The following is a 20,062-nucleotide window of genomic DNA, read 5'->3' on the forward strand; positions in this document are numbered from 1 at the left end:
TGGAACCCTAGAGGCCGCTACAAAACTTCGGCTTATCCAAGGTCTTTGCTGTCTTACATTTAAACCCTTGCCTAGGCCTAAAACAGGCGTAGAAAATGATGAATGAGACGGGCCGACCAGTGTCTCCTTCCCACCCATGCCACACCCACTTCTTTAAACCTGGTGTGAGTGGGGAAAAGTCGCAGACTGCAACGCACAAAACCTTTGTGCCGCAATCTGCGCCAGAAATACTCCTAATATAGGCGTATTTCTGATTGTAAATGACCCCCAATGTCCTCAGCAAACAGACACATGCAGAGTAGATGTAAGGACACTTCAGGATAGCTGGCCATTTTCTAGTGACTTGGGCATATACTGGTGGAGCAGGGATAGGTCAGGACCACAATAGTGGTGAGAGAGTCCTTTACCTGAGCATTACTGCCTTTAAAATCCTTCATAACTGCGGTGACAAACTCCAACATAGACTGGAAATCCGAGCTACTAATACTGCCAGAGCCGTCAATAAGGAAGACTATGTCCATACCACGGAGCAAACACTCTGTGGAGATATGGTGGACACATGAGAAGATGTAGAAGACACATCAAAGACATGATAAAAACAAGGAAAAGCCACAATGGTCCAGAACAGACACAAGAGGCAGAATGAGACATGATGTGAAAACCATAAGGAACGGGAGAAACATCAAAGATGAGGAGAAGACATGGAACTGGGAAAAAAAAGACAAAGACAGAAGATGCATGGACCAGACATGGAAATAGAAAGGACATGGAGCAGACATGGAACCAGGAATAGAAAGGACATGGAGCAGACATGGAACCATTAATAGAAAGGACATGGAGCAGACATGGAACCATTAATAGAAAGGACATGGAGCAGACATGGAACAATAAATAGGACGTCGAGCAGACATGGAACCAGGAATAGAAAGGACATGGAGCAGACATAGAATGAGAAATAAAAAGGATGTGGAGCAGACATGGAATGAGAAATAGAAAGGACATGGAGCAGACATGGAATGAGAAATAGAAAGGACATGGAGCAGACATGGAACCATTAATAGAAAGGACATGGAGCAGACATGGAACCATTAATAGAAAGGACATGGAGCAGACATGGAATGAGAAATAAAAAGGATGTGGAGCAGACATGGAACCAGAAATAGAAATAATAGACAAGGACAGAAAATACATAGACCAAGACATGGAACCAGAAATAGAAAGGACATGGGGCAGACATGAATTCAAATAAAAAAAAAAACTGACATGGGCCAGACATGGAGAAGACACTGGTATATTTATAAGTAGAAGATGGTGGACAGTCACACTCTGATGAGCAAATACCTGGCAGTGAAGTTGGTAGAGCTCTCAGCACCTGCAGCTGGTCATCCAGAAGATAACAGCGGCCATTCACATACATGTTCTTTCCACAGGTTCTCTGAAGGGTTGGGCCACAGGCCTCAAAATAATAGAGTGAGAGTTATAATGTGGGGACAACATAGAAGAAAGAACATTGGTCACACAATAAAGGACTTATAAGACATAGAAGGACACAGTTGGCTGGAGCATTCATGTCCCCCACCATCAATCGAAGTGGATTCTCCTGAATGGATAGAGACAGCCCGAGTGACGTGTGATGATCGTCTGGTGATCCTGTGGCAGAACATATAGATATATCAGGATATTAGTGACACATACAACACATATTGCATGACAGCAGATCTGGAAGTCTACTCTCACACTCATGGAGGAGATTGTTACCAATGATGGAGATTGGAGAGCAGCTAGAGGTCCCCGGATCACAGCGGTATATCCGACCAGTCTTATTTGTCGCCTCTGGGTAGCATGGGGCACTGACAATCACCCTGTAATGAGACCTCAGACATGTCATGTGATGTTCTCTCACTCGGCGTGGACTATCACATCTGGGTCACGTACAGTGCATTGAGAAAGTCCTCACACGCCTCACTGTCCTCACATTCTGCTCTCGCGCTCCTTGTGCTATCAGTTCCCCATTGTCCTGCCCTCAGTCCTCCATAATCAGAAAGTGAGAAGAAGGTGAGAAGTCTTTACTGACTGAGAAGGATAAACTATGATCTCACATTGACATAAGTATTCACCTCCTTTCTCCTCGACATAACTATTCAGACCCTTCCACATAAACCACCCCCCACACCCGCCTGACGTCACACTACGTCGGGATCACATGGTACGGTATATTCATGTTGACCAAGACATGACGTTCCGCAATCCCTGGGAGTACGCCAGTTCCGCTTGGCACAGTTTTACACAGACATCTCCTGTCCACATGGGCATGGGGAGTGAGAGAGGGTGGCCCACGTGGTGTGGCACAACACTCGCTCACAACCCTGACAGGCTGCCCCAGTGAACCAGAGCCCTGCCTGCCCAGTAGACTACCACCAGCTCCTTGATAGATATAAGTCCGGTGCGTTAACGGGATTATATCGGGCCAGATACAAGCCCAGGTAGCATGTAACGTAATGCCGAGACACGGACGTTTGGATTCGTGGATAGAGATACAGAACAGCACAAGATTAAATTATATATTTAATCGCCTTTAGGGTGCACTAGACACAACACTGTCCACACAGGTATCTACAATGGTCAGAGATACAGGTGACGGGATGGGCAGAGATAAAGTCAGTTACCGGAGATGAAATCCTGCTTTCACGTGCAAGGCAGTGAGGTCAGCGAGGCTTCCAGGTCTCCCCAAACACGATACTCGGCGTGAACTCCCTTCGCACAGGCAATTAACCCTTAGTCGGTCATACCCCTCCCTCCCCCTGGAAGGATCTCACTCCCTCCCTTTGGTTATGGTAGCTAAAAATCCACAAACCCAATATGGATCATAGCTCCTCATTGGACGGTCAGGGAGGTGGTTCTGGTGCCAATGGATGCTCCCTGTTACATGTGGTGACCCAACACGGCGTGGCTACTTGGCTCCTACTGTGAGGTTTCCATATTTCCCCTTCCCTGCGTCCTATAAACAAGCGAGGTCCAGGGAAACATTCGGCTTGGGCCTGAGATCACGAAGATGTAAACGGTGTATGGCTAAGACGTAGGGTCATTTCCTAATTCCTTATGAACTCCCGCTTCCATGATGTCTGGGAATTTGTTTTGATGCAGGGGGTCGTCCTGTCTCCAGACCGGCTGCTGGAGGTGTGAGAGGTTGTCACCTTCAGGCAGGGCCACTTGTGGAGCCCGTTTCCTCTGGCAGATGACAGCAAATGGGCAGGCATTAAATGATATCTCCTCATAATAAGTCTTCAGCCCCTTTACTCAGGACATAAATATTCAGCCCCTTCGCGCTGACTCGACATTTCGCTCTGGTTCCTCCTATTTCTCTGGATCATCTTGAGATGTTCTACACCTTGATTGGAGTCACCTGTGGTAAATTCAGGTGATTGGACATAATTTGGAAGGTCATAGCCCTATCTAGATAAGATTTCACAGCTGACAATGCGTCAGAGCCAAAACCAAGCCCTGAGGAGGAGAGAACTGCCAGTAGAGCTCAGAGACAGGATTGTGCGGAGGCACAGGGAGGAGAGAACTGCCTGTAGAGCTCAGAGACAGGATTGTGAGGAGGCACAGGGAGGAGAGAACTGCCTGTAGAGCTCAGAGACAGGATTGTGCGGACCCAATGGTCCCTCTGGCCGAGCTCCAAAGATCCTGTGAGCAGATCGGAGAAACTTCCAGAAGGTCGACCATCACTGCAGCCTATACCAATTGCGGCTTTATGGCAGAGCGGCCGGACAGAAGCCTCTCCTCGGTAAGAGACACATGAGAGCCATCGGGAGTTTGTAAGAAACACCAAAAGGATGTCAGACCCTGAGAGACAAGATTCTCTACTAGCGTTTTCAATGTCGTGGCTGAGATCCGTCATGAGGTCTCAATAACGGAAGAAAACCTTCAGGTTTGACCTCATTCATTGTCAATGGGGACAAAACTGAACTAAACTAAATGCTCCAAAATGCATCCCATTCTGTTTGGTTGCACGCCCATCGTGGACAGAATAACACTGTTTTTCTGTCCGCAATGTGGTGCCGAGCAAGATGCATCCGTCCTGACACACAATGTAAGTCAATTTTCTCTGACACAAAAGAAAACGGATCCTACAGTGAAGCATGGTGGGGGCAGCATCATGTCTGGAGGAGACCAGGCGCCGCTCATCTCCTGCCCAATACCATCCCTACAGTGAAGCATGGTGGTGGCAGCATCATGTCTGGAGGAGACCAGGCGCCGCTCATCACCTGCCCAATACCATCCCTACAGTGAAGCATGGTGGGGGCAGCATCATGTCTGGAGGAGACCAGGCGCCGCTCATCTCCTGCCCAATACTATCCCTACAGTGAAGCATGGTGGTGGCAGCATCATGTCTGGAGGAGACCAGGCGCCGCTCATCACCTGCCCAATACCATCCCTACAGTGAAGCATGGTGATGGCAGCATCATGTCTGGAGGAGACCAGGCGCCACTCATCACCTGCCCAATACCATCCCTACAGTGAAGCATGGTGATGGCAGCATCATGTCTGGAGGAGACCAGGCGCCGCTCATCACCTGCCCAATACCATCCCTACAGTGAAGCATGGTGATGGCAGCATCATGTCTGGAGGAGACCAGGTGCCGCTTATCACCTGCCCAATACCATCCCTACAGTGAAGCATGGTGGTGGCAGCATCATGTCTGGAGGAGACCAGGCGCCGCTCATCACCTGCCCAATACCATCCTTACAGTGAAGCATGGTGGTGGCAGCATCATGTCTGGAGGAGACCAGGCACCGCTCATCACCTGCCCAATACCATCCCTACAGTGAAGCTTGGCGGTGGCAGCATGGAGGAGACCAGGCGCCGCTCATCACCTGTCCAATACCAGCCCTACAATGAAACATGGTGGTGGCAGCAACATGTCTGGAGGAGACCAGGCGCCGCTCATCACCTGCCCAATACCAGCCCTACAATGAAACATGGTGGTGGCAGCATCATGTCTGGAGGAGACCAGGCGCCGCTCATCACCTGCCCAATACCCTCCCTACAGTGAAGCATGGTGGTGGCAGCATCATGTCTGGAGGAGACCAGGCGCCGCTCATCACCTGCCCAATACCATCCCTACAGTGAAGCATGGTGATGGCAGCATCATGTCTGGAGGAGACCAGGCGCCGCTCATCACCTGCCCGATACCATCCCTACAGTGAAGCATGGTGGTGGCAGCATCATGTCTGGAGGAGACCAGGCGCCGCTCATCACCTGCCCAATACCATCCTTACTGTGAAGCATGGTGGTGGCAGCATCATGTCTGAAGGAGACCAGGTGCCGCTCATCACCTGCCCAATACCATCCCTACAGTGAAGCATGGTGGGGGCAGCATCATGTCTGGAGGAGACCAGGCGCCGCTCATCACCTGCCCAATACCATCCCTACAGTGAAGCATGGTGATGGCAGCATCATGTCTGGAGGAGACCAGGCGCCGCTCATCACCTGCCCGATACCATCCCTACAGTGAAGCATGGTGGTGGCAGCATCATGTCTGGAGGAGACCAGGCGCCGCTCATCACCTGCCCAATACCATCCTTACTGTGAAGCATGGTGGTGGCAGCATCATGTCTGGAGGAGACCAGGTGCCGCTCATCACCTGCCCAATACCAACCCTACAGTGAAGCATGGTGGTGGCAGCATCTTGTCTGGAGGAGACCAGGCGCCGCTCATCTCCTGCCCAATACCATCCTTACAGTGAAGCATGGTGGTGGCAGCATCATGTCTGGAGGAGACCAGGCGCCGCTCATCACCTGCCCAGTACCATCCCTACAGTGAAGCTTGGCGGTGGCAGCATGGAGGAGACCAGGCGCCGCTCATCACCTGTCCAATACCAGCCCTACAATGAAACATGGTGGTGGCAGCAACATGTCTGGAGGAGACCAGGCGCCGCTCATCACCTGCCCAATACCAGCCCTACAATGAAACATGGTGGTGGCAGCATCATGTCTGGAGGAGACCAGGCGCCGCTCATCACCTGCCCAATACCCTCCCTACAGTGAAGCATGGTGGTGGCAGCATCATGTCTGGAGGAGACCAGGCGCCGCTCATCTCCTGCCCAATACCCTCCCTACAGTGAAGCATGGTGATGGCAGCATCATGTCTGGAGGAGACCAGGCGCCACTCATCTCCTGCCCAATACCATCCCTACAGTGAAGCATGGTGGTGGCAGCATCATGTCTGGAGGAGACCAGGCGCCGCTCATCTCATCACCTGCCCAATACCAGTCCTACAGTGAAGCATGGTGGTGGCAGCATCATGTCTGGAGGAGACCAGGCGCCGCTCATCTCCTGCCCAATACCATCCCTACAGTGAAGCATGGTGGGGGCAGCATCATGTCTGGAGGAGACCAGGCGCCACTCATCACCTGCCCAGTACCCTCCCTACAGTGAAGCATGGTGATGGCAGCATCATGTCTGGAGGAGACCAGGCGCCGCTCATCACCTGCCCAATACTATCCCTACAGTGAAGCATGGTGGTGGCAGCATCATGTCTGGAGGAGACCAGGCGCCGCTCATCACCTGCCCAATACCATCCCTACAGTGAAGCATGGTGGGGGCAGCATCATGTCTGGAGGAGACCAGGCGCCACTCATCACCTGCCCAGTACCCTCCCTACAGTGAAGCATGGTGGGGGCAGCATCATGTCTGGAGGAGACCAGGCGCCGCTCATCTCATCACCTGCCCAATACCAGTCCTACAGTGAAGCATGGTGGTGGCAGCATCATGTCTGGAGGAGACCAGGCGCCGCTCATCTCATCACCTGCCCAATACCAGTCCTACAGTGAAGCATGGTGGTGGCAGCATCATGTCTGGAGGAGACCAGGTGCCACTCATCACCTGCCCAATACCATCCCTACAGTGAAGCATGGTGGTGGCAGCATCATGTCTGGAGGAGACCAGGCGCCGCTCATCACCTGCCCAATACCATCCCTACAGTGAAGCATGGTGGTGGCAGCATCATGTCTGGAGGAGACCAGGCGCCGCTCATCACCTGCCCAATACCATCCCTACAGTGAAGCATGGTGGGGGCAGCATCATGTCTGGAGGAGACCAGGCGCCGCTCATCTCATCACCTGCCCAATACCAGTCCTACAGTGAAGCATGGTGGTGGCAGCATCATGTCTGGAGGAGACCAGGCGCCGCTCATCTCATCACCTGCCCAATACCAGTCCTACAGTGAAGCATGGTGGTGGCAGAATCATGTCTGGAGAAGAGTGACGTCCCTCTGGGCTCATTCCTGCAGGAGTGACGACCCTCTGGGCTCCTTCCTGCAAGAGTGACACCCCTCTGGGGTCCTTCCTGCAAGAGTGACGTCCCTCTGGGGTCCTTCCTGCAAGAGTGACGACCTCTGGGCTCCTTCCCGCAAGAGTGACGACCTCTGGGCTCCTTCCTGCAAGAGTGACGACCTCTGGGCTCCTTCCTGCAAGAGTGACGACCCTCTGGGCTCCTTCCCGCAAGAGTGACGTCCCTCTGGGCTCCTTCCTGCAAGAGTGACGACCTCTGGGCTCCTTCCTGCAAGAGTGACGTCCCTCTGGGCTCCTTCCCGCAAGAGTGACGTCCCTCTGGGCTCCTTCCTGCAAGAGTGACGACCCTCTGGGCTCCTTCCTGCAAGAGTGACGACCTCTGGGCTCCTTCCCGCAAGAGTGACGTCCCTCTGGGCTCATTCCTGCAGGAGTGACGACCCTCTGGGCTCCTTCCTGCAAGAGTGACACCCCTCTGGGGTCCTTCCTGCAAGAGTGACGTCCCTCTGGGGTCCTTCCTGCAAGAGTGACGACCTCTGGGCTCCTTCCTGCAAGAGTGACGACCTCTGGGCTCCTTCCTGCAAGAGTGACGACCTCTGGGCTCCTTCCTGCAAGAGTGACGACCCTCTGGGCTCCTTCCCGCAAGAGTGACGTCCCTCTGGGCTCCTTCCTGCAAGAGTGACGCCCCTCTGGTCCCCTTCCTGCAAGAGTGACGCCCCTCTGGTCCCCTTCCTGCAAGAGTGACGACCCTCTGGGCCCCTTACTGGCTCATTTACATAGCAAATAAACTGGATTTTCTGAGGATAAAAACATCTATTGCTGGAACAAAGGCAGATCTGGAAGTAAAGTTCTAAGTGCTATCAGGCCAGGGCTTTACTTCAATAGCGGTTATCCTGGTCACAGATTTCTTTTAATGAGAATCTGATCCAGAGCTCTGGACCTCAGACTGGGCCGAAAGTTCTGATCCAGAGCTCTGGACCTCAGACTGGGCCGAAAGTTCTGATCCAGAGCTCTGGACCTCAGACTGGGCCGAAAGTTCTGATCCAGAGATCTGGACCTCAGACTGGGCCGAAGGTTCTTATCCAGAGCTCTGGACCTCAGATTGGGTCGAAGGTTCTTATCCAGAGCTCTGGACCTCAGAGTGGGCCGAAGGTTTACCTTCCAAAAAGACAATGACCCTAAGCACACGGTCAAGACACTGTAGTTTAGAGGAAGCAGCAGATAATTCCCTCACCATTTTTTCAGCTGTATGACCTGGTGTCCGAAGCTGCGGTCATTGTTCTGGAAGATGATTATCTGTTCTGTGTCCACAAAGATGGCGGCAGCAGAAGATAAGACTGTAATCAATAAAAACACCCATGAATGTACATAATACTGCAATAATGTCCACTCCCTGGTCATCCACTACTGTAGTGTCCACTCCCTGGTCATCCAGTAATGTAGTGTCCACTCCCTGGTCATCCACTAATGTAGTGTCCACTCCCTGGTCATCCACTAATTTATTGTCCACTCACTGGTCATCCACTATAGTAATGTCCACTCCCTAGTCATCCACTAATGTAGTGTCCACTCCCTGGTCACCCTCTATTTTAATTTCCACTCCCTGGTCATCCGCTATAGTAATGTCCACTCCCTGGTCATCCACTATAGTAACGTCCACTCCCTGGTCATCCACTATAGTAATGTCCACTCCCTGGTCATCTGCTATAGTAATGTCCACTCCCTGGTCATCCGCTATAGTAATGTCCACTCCCTGGTCATCTGCTATAGTAATGTCCACTCCCTGTCATCCGCTATAGTAATGTCCACTCCCTGGTCATCCTCTATAGTAATGTCCACTCCCTGGTCATCCTCTATAGTAATGTCCACTCCCTGGTCATCCTCTATAGTAATGTCCACTCCCTGGTCATCCGCTATAGTAACGTCCACTCCCTGGTCATCTGCTATAGTAATGTCCACTCCCTGGTCATCCGCTATAGTAATGTCCACTCCCTGGTCATCCACTATAGTAATGTCCACTCCCTGGTCATCCGCTATAGTAATGTCCACTCCCTGGTAATCCGCTATAGTAATGTCCACTCCCTGGTCATATGCTATAGTAATGTCCACTCCCTGGTCATACGCTATAGTAATGTCCACTCCCTGGTCATATGCTATAGTAATGTCCACTCCCTGGTCATACGCTCTAGTAATGTCCACTCCCTGGTCATCCTCTATAGTAATGTCCACTCCCTGGTCATCCTCTATAGTAATGTCCACTCCCTGGTCATCCGCTATAGTAACGTCCACTCCCTGGTCATCTGCTATAGTAATGTCCACTCCCTGGTCATCCGCTATAGTAATGTCCACTCCCTGGTCATCCACTATAGTAATGTCCACTTCCCGGTCATCCGCTATAGTAATGTCCACTCCCTGGTAATCCGCTATAGTAATGTCCACTCCCTGGTCATATGCTATAGTAATGTCCACTCCCTGGTAATTCTCTATAGTAATGTCCACTCCCTGGTCATCCGCTATAGCAATGTCCACTCCCTGGTAATTCTCTATAGTAATGTCCACTCCCTGGTCATCCTCTATAGTAATGTCCACTCCCTGGTCATCCACTATAGTAATGTCCACTCCCTGGTCATCCACTATAGTAATGTCCACTCCCTGGTCATCCACTATAGTAATGTCCACTCCCTGGTCATCCGCTATAGTAATGTTCACTCCCTGGTCATCCGCTATAGTAATGTCCACTCCCTGGTCATCCACTATAGTAATGTCCACTCCCTGGTCATCCACTATAGTAATGTCCACTCCCTGGTCATCCGCTATAGTAATGTCCACTCCCTGGTCATCCACTATAGTAACGTCCACTCCCTGGTCATCCACTATAGTAATGTCCACTCCCTGGTCATCCACTATAGTAATGTCCACTCCCTGGTCATCCGCTATAGTAATGTTCACTCCCTGGTCATCCGCTATAGTAATGTCCACTCCCTGGTCATCCACTATAGTAACGTCCACTCCCTGGTCATCCACTATAGTAACGTCCACTCCCTGGTCATCCACTATAGTATTGTCCACTCCCTGGTCATCCACTATAGTAATGTCCACTCCCTGGTCATCCGCTATAGTAATGTCCACTCCCTGGTCATCCGCTATAGTAATGTCCACTCCCTGGTCATCCACTATAGTAACGTCCACTCCCTGGTCATCCACTATAGTAACGTCCACTCCCTGGTCATCCGCTATAGTAACGTCCACTCCCTGGTCATCTGCTATAGTAATGTCCACTCCCTGGTCATCCGCTATAGTAATGTCCACTCCCTGGTCATCCACTATAGTAATGTCCACTCCCTGGTCATCCGCTATAGTAATGTCCACTCCCTGGTCATCCGCTATAGTAATGTCCACTCCCTGGTCATCCTCTATAGTAATGTCCACTCCCTGGTCATCCGCTATAGTAACGTCCACTCCCTGGTCATCTGCTATAGTAATGTCCACTCCCTGGTCATCCGCTATAGTAATGTCCACTCCCTGGTCATCCGCTATAGTAATGTCCACTCCCTGGTCATCCGCTATAGTAATGTCCACTCCCTGGTCACCCGCTATAGTAATGTCCACTCCCTGGTCATCCACTATAGTAATGTCCACTCCCTGGTCATCCGCTATAGTAATGTCCACTCCCTGGTAATCTGCTATAGTAATGTCCACTCCCTGGTCATATGCTATAGTAATGTCCACTCCCTGGTCATACGCTATAGTAATGTCCACTCCCTGGTCATCCGCTATAGTAATGTCCACTCCCTGGTAATCCTCTATAGTAATGTCCACTCCCTGGTCATCCTCTATAGTAATGTCCACTCCCTGGTCATCCGCTATAGTAATGTCCACTCCCTGGTCATCCGCTATAGTAATCTCCACTCCCTGGTCATCCGCTATAGTAATGTCCACTCCCTGGTCATCCGCTATAGTAATGTCCACTGCCTGGTCATCCGCTATAGTAATGTCCACTCCCTGGTCATCCTCTATAGTAATGTCCACTCCCTGGTCATCCTCTATAGTAATGTCCACTCCCTGTTCATCCTCTATAGTAATGTCCACTCCCTGGTCATCCTCTATAGTAATGTCCACTCCCTGGTCATCCTCTATAGTAATGTCCACTCCCTGGTCATCCTCTATAGTAATGTCCACTCCCTGGTCATCCGCTATAGTAATGTCCACTCCCTGGTCATCCGCTATTGTAATGTCCACTCCCTGGTCATCCGCTATAGTAATGTCCACTGCCTGGTCATCCTCTATAGTAATGTCCACTCCCTGGTCATCCTCTATAGTAATGTCCACTCCCCGGTCATCCTCTATAGTAATGTCCACTCCCCGGTCATCCTCTATAGTAATGTCCACTCCCCGGTCATCCTCTATAGTAATGTCCACTCCCTGGTCATCCTCTATAGTAATGTCCACTCCCTGGTCATCCTCTATAGTAATGTCCACTCCCCGGTCATCCTCTATAGTAATGTCCACTCCCCGGTCATCCGCTATAGTAATGTCCACTCCCTGGTCATCCGCTATAGTAATGTCCACTCCCTGGTCATCCTCTATAGTAATGTCCACTCCCTGGTCATCCTCTATAGTAATGTCCACTCCCTTGTCATTCTCTATAGTAATGTCCACTCCCCGGTCATCCTCTATAGTAATGTCCACTCCCCGGTCATCCGCTATAGTAATGTCCACTCCCCGGTCATCCGCTATAGTAATGTCCACTCCCCGGTCATCCGCTATAGTAATGTCCACTCCCCGGTCATCCTCTATAGTAATGTCCACTCCCTGGTCATCCTCTATAGTAATGTTCACTCCCTGTTCATCCTCTATAGTAATGTCCACTCCCTGGTCATCCTCTATAGTAATGTCCACTCCCTGGTCATCCTCTATAGTAATGTCCACTCCCTGGTCATCCTCTATAGTAATGTCCACTCCCTGGTCATCCGCTATAGTAATGTCCACTCCCTGGTCATCCTCTATAGTAATGTCCACTCCCTGGTCATCCGCTATAGTAATGTCCACTCCCTGGTCATCCTCTATAGTAATGTCCACTCCCTGGTCATCCTCTATAGTAATGTCCACTCCCTGGTCATCCTCTATAGTAATGTCCACTCCCTGGTCATCCGCTATAGTAATGTCCACTCCCCGGTCATCCTCTATAGTAATGTCCACTCCCTGGTCATCCTCTATAGTAATGTCCACTCCCTGGTCATCCGCTATAGTAATGTCCACTCCCTGGTCATATGCTATAGTAATGTCCACTCCCTGGTCATCCTCTATAGTAATGTCCACTCCCTGGTCATCCGCTATAGTAATGTCCACTCCCTGGTCATCCGCTATAGTAATGTCCACTCCCTGGTCATTCGCTATAGTAATGTCCACTCCCTGGTCATCCGCTATAGTAATGTCCACTCCCTGGTCATCCTCTATAGTAATGTCCACTCCCTGGTCATCCTCTATAGTAATGTCCACTCCCCGGTCATCCTCTATAGTAATGTCCACTCCCTGGTCATCCTCTACAGTAATGTCCACTCCCCGGTCATCCTCTATAGTAATGTCCACTCCCTGGTCATCCTCTACAGTAATGTCCACTCCCCGGTCATCCTCTATAGTAATGTCCACTCCCTGGTCATCCTCTATAGTAATGTCCACTCCCTGGTCATCCGCTATAGTAATGTCCACTCCCTGGTCATCCTCTATAGTAATGTCCACTCCCTGGTCATCCGCTATAGTAATGTCCACTCCCCGGTCATCCTCTATAGTAATGTCCACTCCCTGGTCATCCTCTATAGTAATGTCCACTCCCTGGTCATCCTCTATAGTAATGTCCACTCCCCGGTCATCCTCTATAGTAATGTCCACTCCCCGGTCATCCGCTATAGTAATGTCCACTCCCTGGTCATCCGCTATAGTAATGTCCACTCCCTGGTCATCCTCTATAGTAATGTCCACTCCCTGGTCATCCTCTATAGTAATGTCCACTCCCTTGTCATCCTCTATAGTAATGTCCACTCCCCGGTCATCCTCTATAGTAATGTCCACTCCCCGGTCATCCGCTATAGTAATGTCCACTCCCTGGTCATCCGCTATAGTAATGTCCACTCCCCGGTCATCCGCTATAGTAATGTCCACTCCCCGGTCATCCTCTATAGTAATGTCCACTCCCTGGTCATCCTCTATAGTAATGTTCACTCCCTGTTCATCCTCTATAGTAATGTCCACTCCCTGGTCATCCTCTATAGTAATGTCCACTCCCTGGTCATCCGCTATAGTAATGTCCACTCCCCGGTCATCCTCTATAGTAATGTCCACTCCCTGGTCATCCTCTATAGTAATGTCCACTCCCTGGTCATCCGCTATAGTAATGTCCACTCCCTGGTCATATGCTATAGTAATGTCCACTCCCTGGTCATCCTCTATAGTAATGTCCACTCCCTGGTCATCCGCTATAGTAATGTCCACTCCCTGGTCATCCGCTATAGTAATGTCCACTCCCTGGTCATTCGCTATAGTAATGTCCACTCCCTGGTCATCCGCTATAGTAATGTCCACTCCCTGGTCATCCTCTATAGTAATGTCCACTCCCTGGTCATCCTCTATAGTAATGTCCACTCCCCGGTCATCCTCTATAGTAATGTCCACTCCCTGGTCATCCTCTACAGTAATGTCCACTCCCCGGTCATCCTCTATAGTAATGTCCACTCCCTGGTCATCCTCTACAGTAATGTCCACTCCCCGGTCATCCTCTATAGTAATGTCCACTCCCTGGTCATCCTCTATAGTAATGTCCACTCCCTGGTCATCCGCTATAGCCGCCAACACTCCTGTGGTCTTAACTACACTGGAGATATCAAACAAATGACCCTCCGTTATTTCACCTATTATGGGCAGATATGCCACCAGCACCATGGCACCGCAATGGGCACCTAAATTACCCCTTCGTAACCTGTTGATGGGTGTTTTGAATACACAGAATGTATAGTACTGTTGTTGTGTTCCTGTATTGTGGGCGCCATGCGGCCGCTCATCCAGGCGTGTGGTGGCGACTGGCTGCTGTTTGCTTGAATGTTGGGCGCTCGGTCTCACTGGGACTGAGGTGAATGTCTGCAGAGTTAGGGTGCTAGGAAGCCACTCACGTCTGGTTCCACTGATTTAGGCCTCATGCACATGACCATATGTATTTTGCAGTATGCAGATGCAGAATGGACACGCGGACATAGGGATGCAGACAGCTTTTTTGGTGGCCCCATTGAAATGAATGGGTCTGTATCAAATCCAGAAAAGATGGGTGCAGATTGGATTGGGTGGAGTGCATGAGGCCTTCTTGTGGATCTGAAGTTGTAGCTGTATTTTCACCTCCTGTCGCCTCGTGCCTCAGTCTGCTCTCATTTCCTTCCTGGACATCTGGTGACTTTCCACTGACTCCGCTTGCTCAGGCTCCTGTTATTCTGTGCAGCCAGATACTGACGCCTCATCCTCTGTACTCAGCATTGTGACCACAGAGTCCGAGGTTCAGAATTGAGGAACGACTGCTGTGAGGGGTTAAATGACACAGGGAGCAGGCACAGCCCCGTGAGGTGCCCCCTCATCGTGTCCATCATGGCAGCAGAGTAGGGGGTTGTCAGGGGTATGATGAGGAGGGTAGAAGAGCACTGAGGAGCATCTAACATCTGCCCTTCTGACCTTCAGGGACCAAGGGGGGACAACCTGAAAACACCTGCTGTCAACAGAGCATGTCCATCCTTCCCACCAGCAGCCACTCCATGCTCCGTCCTAGTACCAGACTCCACCATGGTTATTCAGTGAGGAGAAGATGAAGGGGGGTTGATGGACTATCAGCGATGCACAATGGGAGCAGACAATTATACCTTTATAACGGTTCTCCTCTGTGACCTCAGACATTGACTGGAGGTCTCTACAGCTGAACCTGCCATTAGTACCAGGTCAGTGGTGTTCGCTTGTGCTCGATGAGAAGGACGCAACGTCAGGGTCACACCGACCAGTAGTCAGACCGGCTACAATGTGAAGTATTCTAATCACCGCCGATTAGCGCAATCGCGAATATATCGGAGCCCTCTACCTGCATCTAAAGCCATTGTAACGCTCTGCCGACCATTGTCTCCAGTCCTAGGAAACTTCTAGCAGCTTGGAAAATGTAGCAACAGTGACCCGCGCCGGCATTTCACGTTACAAAGTCGCATTACGGGATTTTCACATTGCCGATTTATCGCATTCAATAAAATAATCTCAAATTCTCGAAATTCTCAAATATATGATGAATAATCTGCAAAATATTCATGAAATATAGCAAATTCTAATATAGCGCAGCCCCTACCGCTCATCACTAGAGGTGTATATGGGGGGCAGGGGCGCAGCTGAAGGCTCATGAGCCCTGGTGCAAGAGTGCAGCATAGCCCCCCCCAAATAACGGTGCCGATACCTGCCAGGTGCCCCCCGCAGTCCTACCGATAGAAATAATCTGCCCCAGTGCATAGTGTTAACAGTGCCCCCAATAGTAATAATGTCCCCATTGTGCCCACACTAGTAATCACATTCCCCACAGTCCCGGTGCAAGTACAAAAATACCCCCTTATCTGTGCACCAGTAAAAAAATACCCCCTTATATTGTGCACCAGTACAAAAATACCCCCTTATATTGTGCGCCAGTACAAAAATATCCCCTTATAATGTGTGCCAGTACAAAAATACTCCCTTATATTGTGCGCCAGTACAAAAATACCCCCTTACAATGTGCGCCAGTACAAAAATACCCCCTTATATTGTGAGCCAGTACAAAAATACTCCCTTATATTGTGTGCCAGTACAGAAATATCCCCTTATAATGTGCGCCAGTACAAAAATACCCTGTTATAATGTGCACCAGTACAAAAATACCCCCTTATCTGTGCGCCAGTACAAAAATACCCCCTTATAATGTGTGCCAGTACAAAAATACCCCCTTATCTGTGTGCCAGTACAAAAATACCCCCTTATAATGTGCCCCAGTACAAAAATATCCCCTTATAATTTGCGCCAGTACAAAAATACCCCCTTATATGTGTGCCAGTGCAAAAATACCCTTTTATAATGTGCACCAGTGCAAAAACACCCCCTTATATGTGCGCCAGTACAAACATACCCCCTTATAATGTGCCCCAGTACAAAAATACGCCCTTATAATGTGCGCCAGTACAAAAATACTCCTTTATATTGTGCGCCAGTACAAAAATACCCCCTTACAATGTGCGCCAGTACAAAAATACCCCCTTATATTGTGCGCCAGTACAAAAATACCCCCTTACAATGTGCGCCAGTACAAAAATACCCCCTTATAATGAGTGCCAGTACAAAAAGACCCCCTTAGCTGTGCGCCAGTACAAAAATACCCCCTTATAATGTGCCCCAGTACAAAAATACCCCCTTATAATGTGCGCCAGTACAAAAATACCCCCTTATATGTGTGCCAGTACAAAAATACCCTCTTATAATGTGCACCAGTGCAAAAACACCCCCTTATATGTGCGCCAGTACAAAAATACCCCCTTATAATGTGCCCCAGTACAAAAATACCCCCTTATATTGTGCACCAGTACAAAAATACCCCCTTATATTGTGCACCAGTACAAAAATACCCCCTTATATTGTGCGCCAGTACAAAAATATCCCCTTATAATGTGTGCCAGTACAAAAATACTCCCTTATATTGTGCGCCAGTACAAAAATACCCCCTTACAATGTGCGCCAGTACAAAAATACCCCCTTATATTGTGAGCCAGTACAAAAATACTCCCTTATATTGTGTGCCAGTACAGAAATATCCCCTTATAATGTGCGCCAGTACAAAAATACCCTGTTATAATGTGCACCAGTACAAAAATACCCCCTTATCTGTGCGCCAGTACAAAAATACCCCCTTATAATGTGTGCCAGTACAAAAATACCCCCTTATCTGTGCGCCAGTACAAAAATACCCCCTTATAATGTGCCCCAGTACAAAAATATCCCCTTATAATTTGCGCCAGTACAAAAATACCCCCTTATATGTGTGCCAGTGCAAAAATACCCTTTTATAATGTGCACCAGTGCAAAAACACCCCCTTATATGTGCGCCAGTACAAAAATACCCCCTTATAATGTGCCCCAGTACAAAAATACGCCCTTATAATGTGCGCCAGTACAAAAATACTCCTTTATATTGTGCGCCAGTACAAAAATACCCCCTTACAATGTGCGCCAGTACAAAAATACCCCCTTATATTGTGCGCCAGTACAAAAATACCCCCTTACAATGTGCGCCAGTACAAAAATACCCCCTTATAATGAGTGCCAGTACAAAAAGACCCCCTTAGCTGTGCGCCAGTACAAAAATACCCCCTTATAATGTGCCCCAGTACAAAAATACCCCCTTATAATGTGCGCCAGTACAAAAATACCCCCTTATATGTGTGCCAGTACAAAAATACCCTCTTATAATGTGCACCAGTGCAAAAACACCCCCTTATATGTGCGCCAGTACAAAAATACCCCCTTATAATGTGCCCCAGTACAAAAATACCCCCTTATATTGTGCACCAGTACAAAAATACCCCCTTATATTGTGCACCAGTACAAAAATACCCCCTTATAATGTGCGCCAGTACAAAAATACCCCCTTATAATGTGCGCCAGTACAAAAATACCCCCTTATAATGTGCGCCAGTACAAAAATACCCCCTTATCTGTGCGCCAGTACAAAAATACCCCCTTACAATGTGCGCCAGTACAAAAATACCCCCTTATAATGTGCTCCAGTACAATAATATCCCCTTATATTGTGCACCAGTACAAAAATACTCCTTTATATTGTGCGCCAGTACAAAAATACCCCCTTACAATGTGCGCCAGTACAAAAATACCCCCTTATATTGTGCGCCAGTACCAAAATACCCCCTTACAATGTGCGCCAGTACAAAAATACCCCCTTATAATGAGTGCCAGTACAAAAAGACCCCCTTAGCTGTGCGCCAGTACAAAAATACCCCCTTATAATGTGCCCCAGTACAAAAATACCCCCTTATAATGTGCGCCAGTACAAAAATACCCCCTTATATGTGTGCCAGTACAAAAATACCCTCTTATAATGTGCACCAGTGCAAAAACACCCCCTTATATGTGCGCCAGTACAAAAATACCCCCTTATAATGTGCCCCAGTACAAAAATACCCCCTTATATTGTGCACCAGTACAAAAATACCCCCTTATATTGTGCACCAGTACAAAAATACCCCCTTATATTGTGCGCCAGTACAAAATATCCCCTTATAATGTGTGCCAGTACAAAAATACTCCCTTATATTGTGCGCCAGTACAAAAATACCCCCTTACAATGTGCGCCAGTACAAAAATACCCCCTTATATTGTGAGCCAGTACAAAAATACTCCCTTATATTGTGTGCCAGTACAGAAATATCCCCTTATAATGTGCGCCAGTACAAAAATACCCTGTTATAATGTGCACCAGTACAAAAATACCCCCTTATCTGTGCGCCAGTACAAAAATACCCCCTTATAATGTGTGCCAGTACAAAAATACCCCCTTATCTGTGCGCCAGTACAAAAATACCCCCTTATAATGTGCCCCAGTACAAAAATATCCCCTTATAATTTGCGCCAGTACAAAAATACCCCCTTATATGTGTGCCAGTGCAAAAATACCCTTTTATAATGTGCACCAGTGCAAAAACACCCCCTTATATGTGCGCCAGTACAAAAATACCCCCTTATAATGTGCCCCAGTACAAAAATACGCCCTTATAATGTGCGCCAGTACAAAAATACTCCTTTATATTGTGCGCCAGTACAAAAATACCCCCTTACAATGTGCGCCAGTACAAAAATACCCCCTTATATTGTGCGCCAGTACAAAAATACCCCCTTACAATGTGCGCCAGTACAAAAATACCCCCTTATAATGAGTGCCAGTACAAAAAGACCCCCTTAGCTGTGCGCCAGTACAAAAATACCCCCTTATAATGTGCCCCAGTACAAAAATACCCCCTTATAATGTGCGCCAGTACAAAAATACCCCCTTATATGTGTGCCAGTACAAAAATACCCTCTTATAATGTGCACCAGTGCAAAAACACCCCCTTATATGTGCGCCAGTACAAAAATACCCCCTTATAATGTGCCCCAGTACAAAAATACCCCCTTATATTGTGCACCAGTACAAAAATACCCCCTTATATTGTGCACCAGTACAAAAATACCCCCTTATAATGTGCGCCAGTACAAAAATACCCCCTTATAATGTGCGCCAGTACAAAAATACCCCCTTATAATGTGCGCCAGTACAAAAATACCCCCTTATCTGTGCGCCAGTACAAAAATACCCCCTTACAATGTGCGCCAGTACAAAAATACCCCCTTATAATGTGCTCCAGTACAATAATACCCCCTTATATTGTGCACCAGTACAAAAATACCCCCTTATAATGTGCGCCAGTACAAAAATACCCCCTTATATTGTGCACCAGTACAAAAATACCCCCTTATAATGTGCGCCAGTACAAAAATACCCCCTTATAATGTGCGCCAGTACAAAAATACCCCCTTATATTGTGCGCCAGTACAAAAATACCCCCTTATATTGTGCCCCAGTACAAAAATACGCCCTTATAATGTGCGCCAGTACAAAAATACTCCTTTATATTGTGCGCCAGTACAAAAATACCCCCTTACAATGTGCGCCAGTACAAAAATACC

The 20,062-nt window shown here is 48.8% G+C and overlaps 1 protein-coding gene across 1 annotated transcript in view; it reads right to left on the reverse strand.

Annotated features, from left to right (window-relative positions):
- LOC122922822 (integrin alpha-M-like) overlaps nucleotides 1-20,062 on the reverse strand; it is a gene marked incomplete at its 3' end in the record, with an annotated part of 59,366 nt that overhangs the window by 34,721 nt on the left and 4,583 nt on the right. The window contains exons 2-6 of the mRNA XM_044273572.1: nucleotides 8,526-8,628; nucleotides 1,759-1,862; nucleotides 1,580-1,650; nucleotides 1,342-1,456; nucleotides 408-538 (exon numbers count right to left, since the gene is read on the reverse strand). Coding sequence (XP_044129507.1) covers nucleotides 408-538; nucleotides 1,342-1,456; nucleotides 1,580-1,650; nucleotides 1,759-1,862; nucleotides 8,526-8,628 — 524 coding nt within the window. The remainder of the gene's footprint in view (nucleotides 1-407; nucleotides 539-1,341; nucleotides 1,457-1,579; nucleotides 1,651-1,758; nucleotides 1,863-8,525; nucleotides 8,629-20,062) is intronic.

The sequence above is a fragment of the Bufo gargarizans genome, unplaced genomic scaffold (genome assembly GCF_014858855.1).
Source record: "Bufo gargarizans isolate SCDJY-AF-19 unplaced genomic scaffold, ASM1485885v1 fragScaff_scaffold_767_pilon, whole genome shotgun sequence".
Lineage (NCBI taxonomy): Eukaryota > Metazoa > Chordata > Amphibia > Anura > Bufonidae > Bufo > Bufo gargarizans.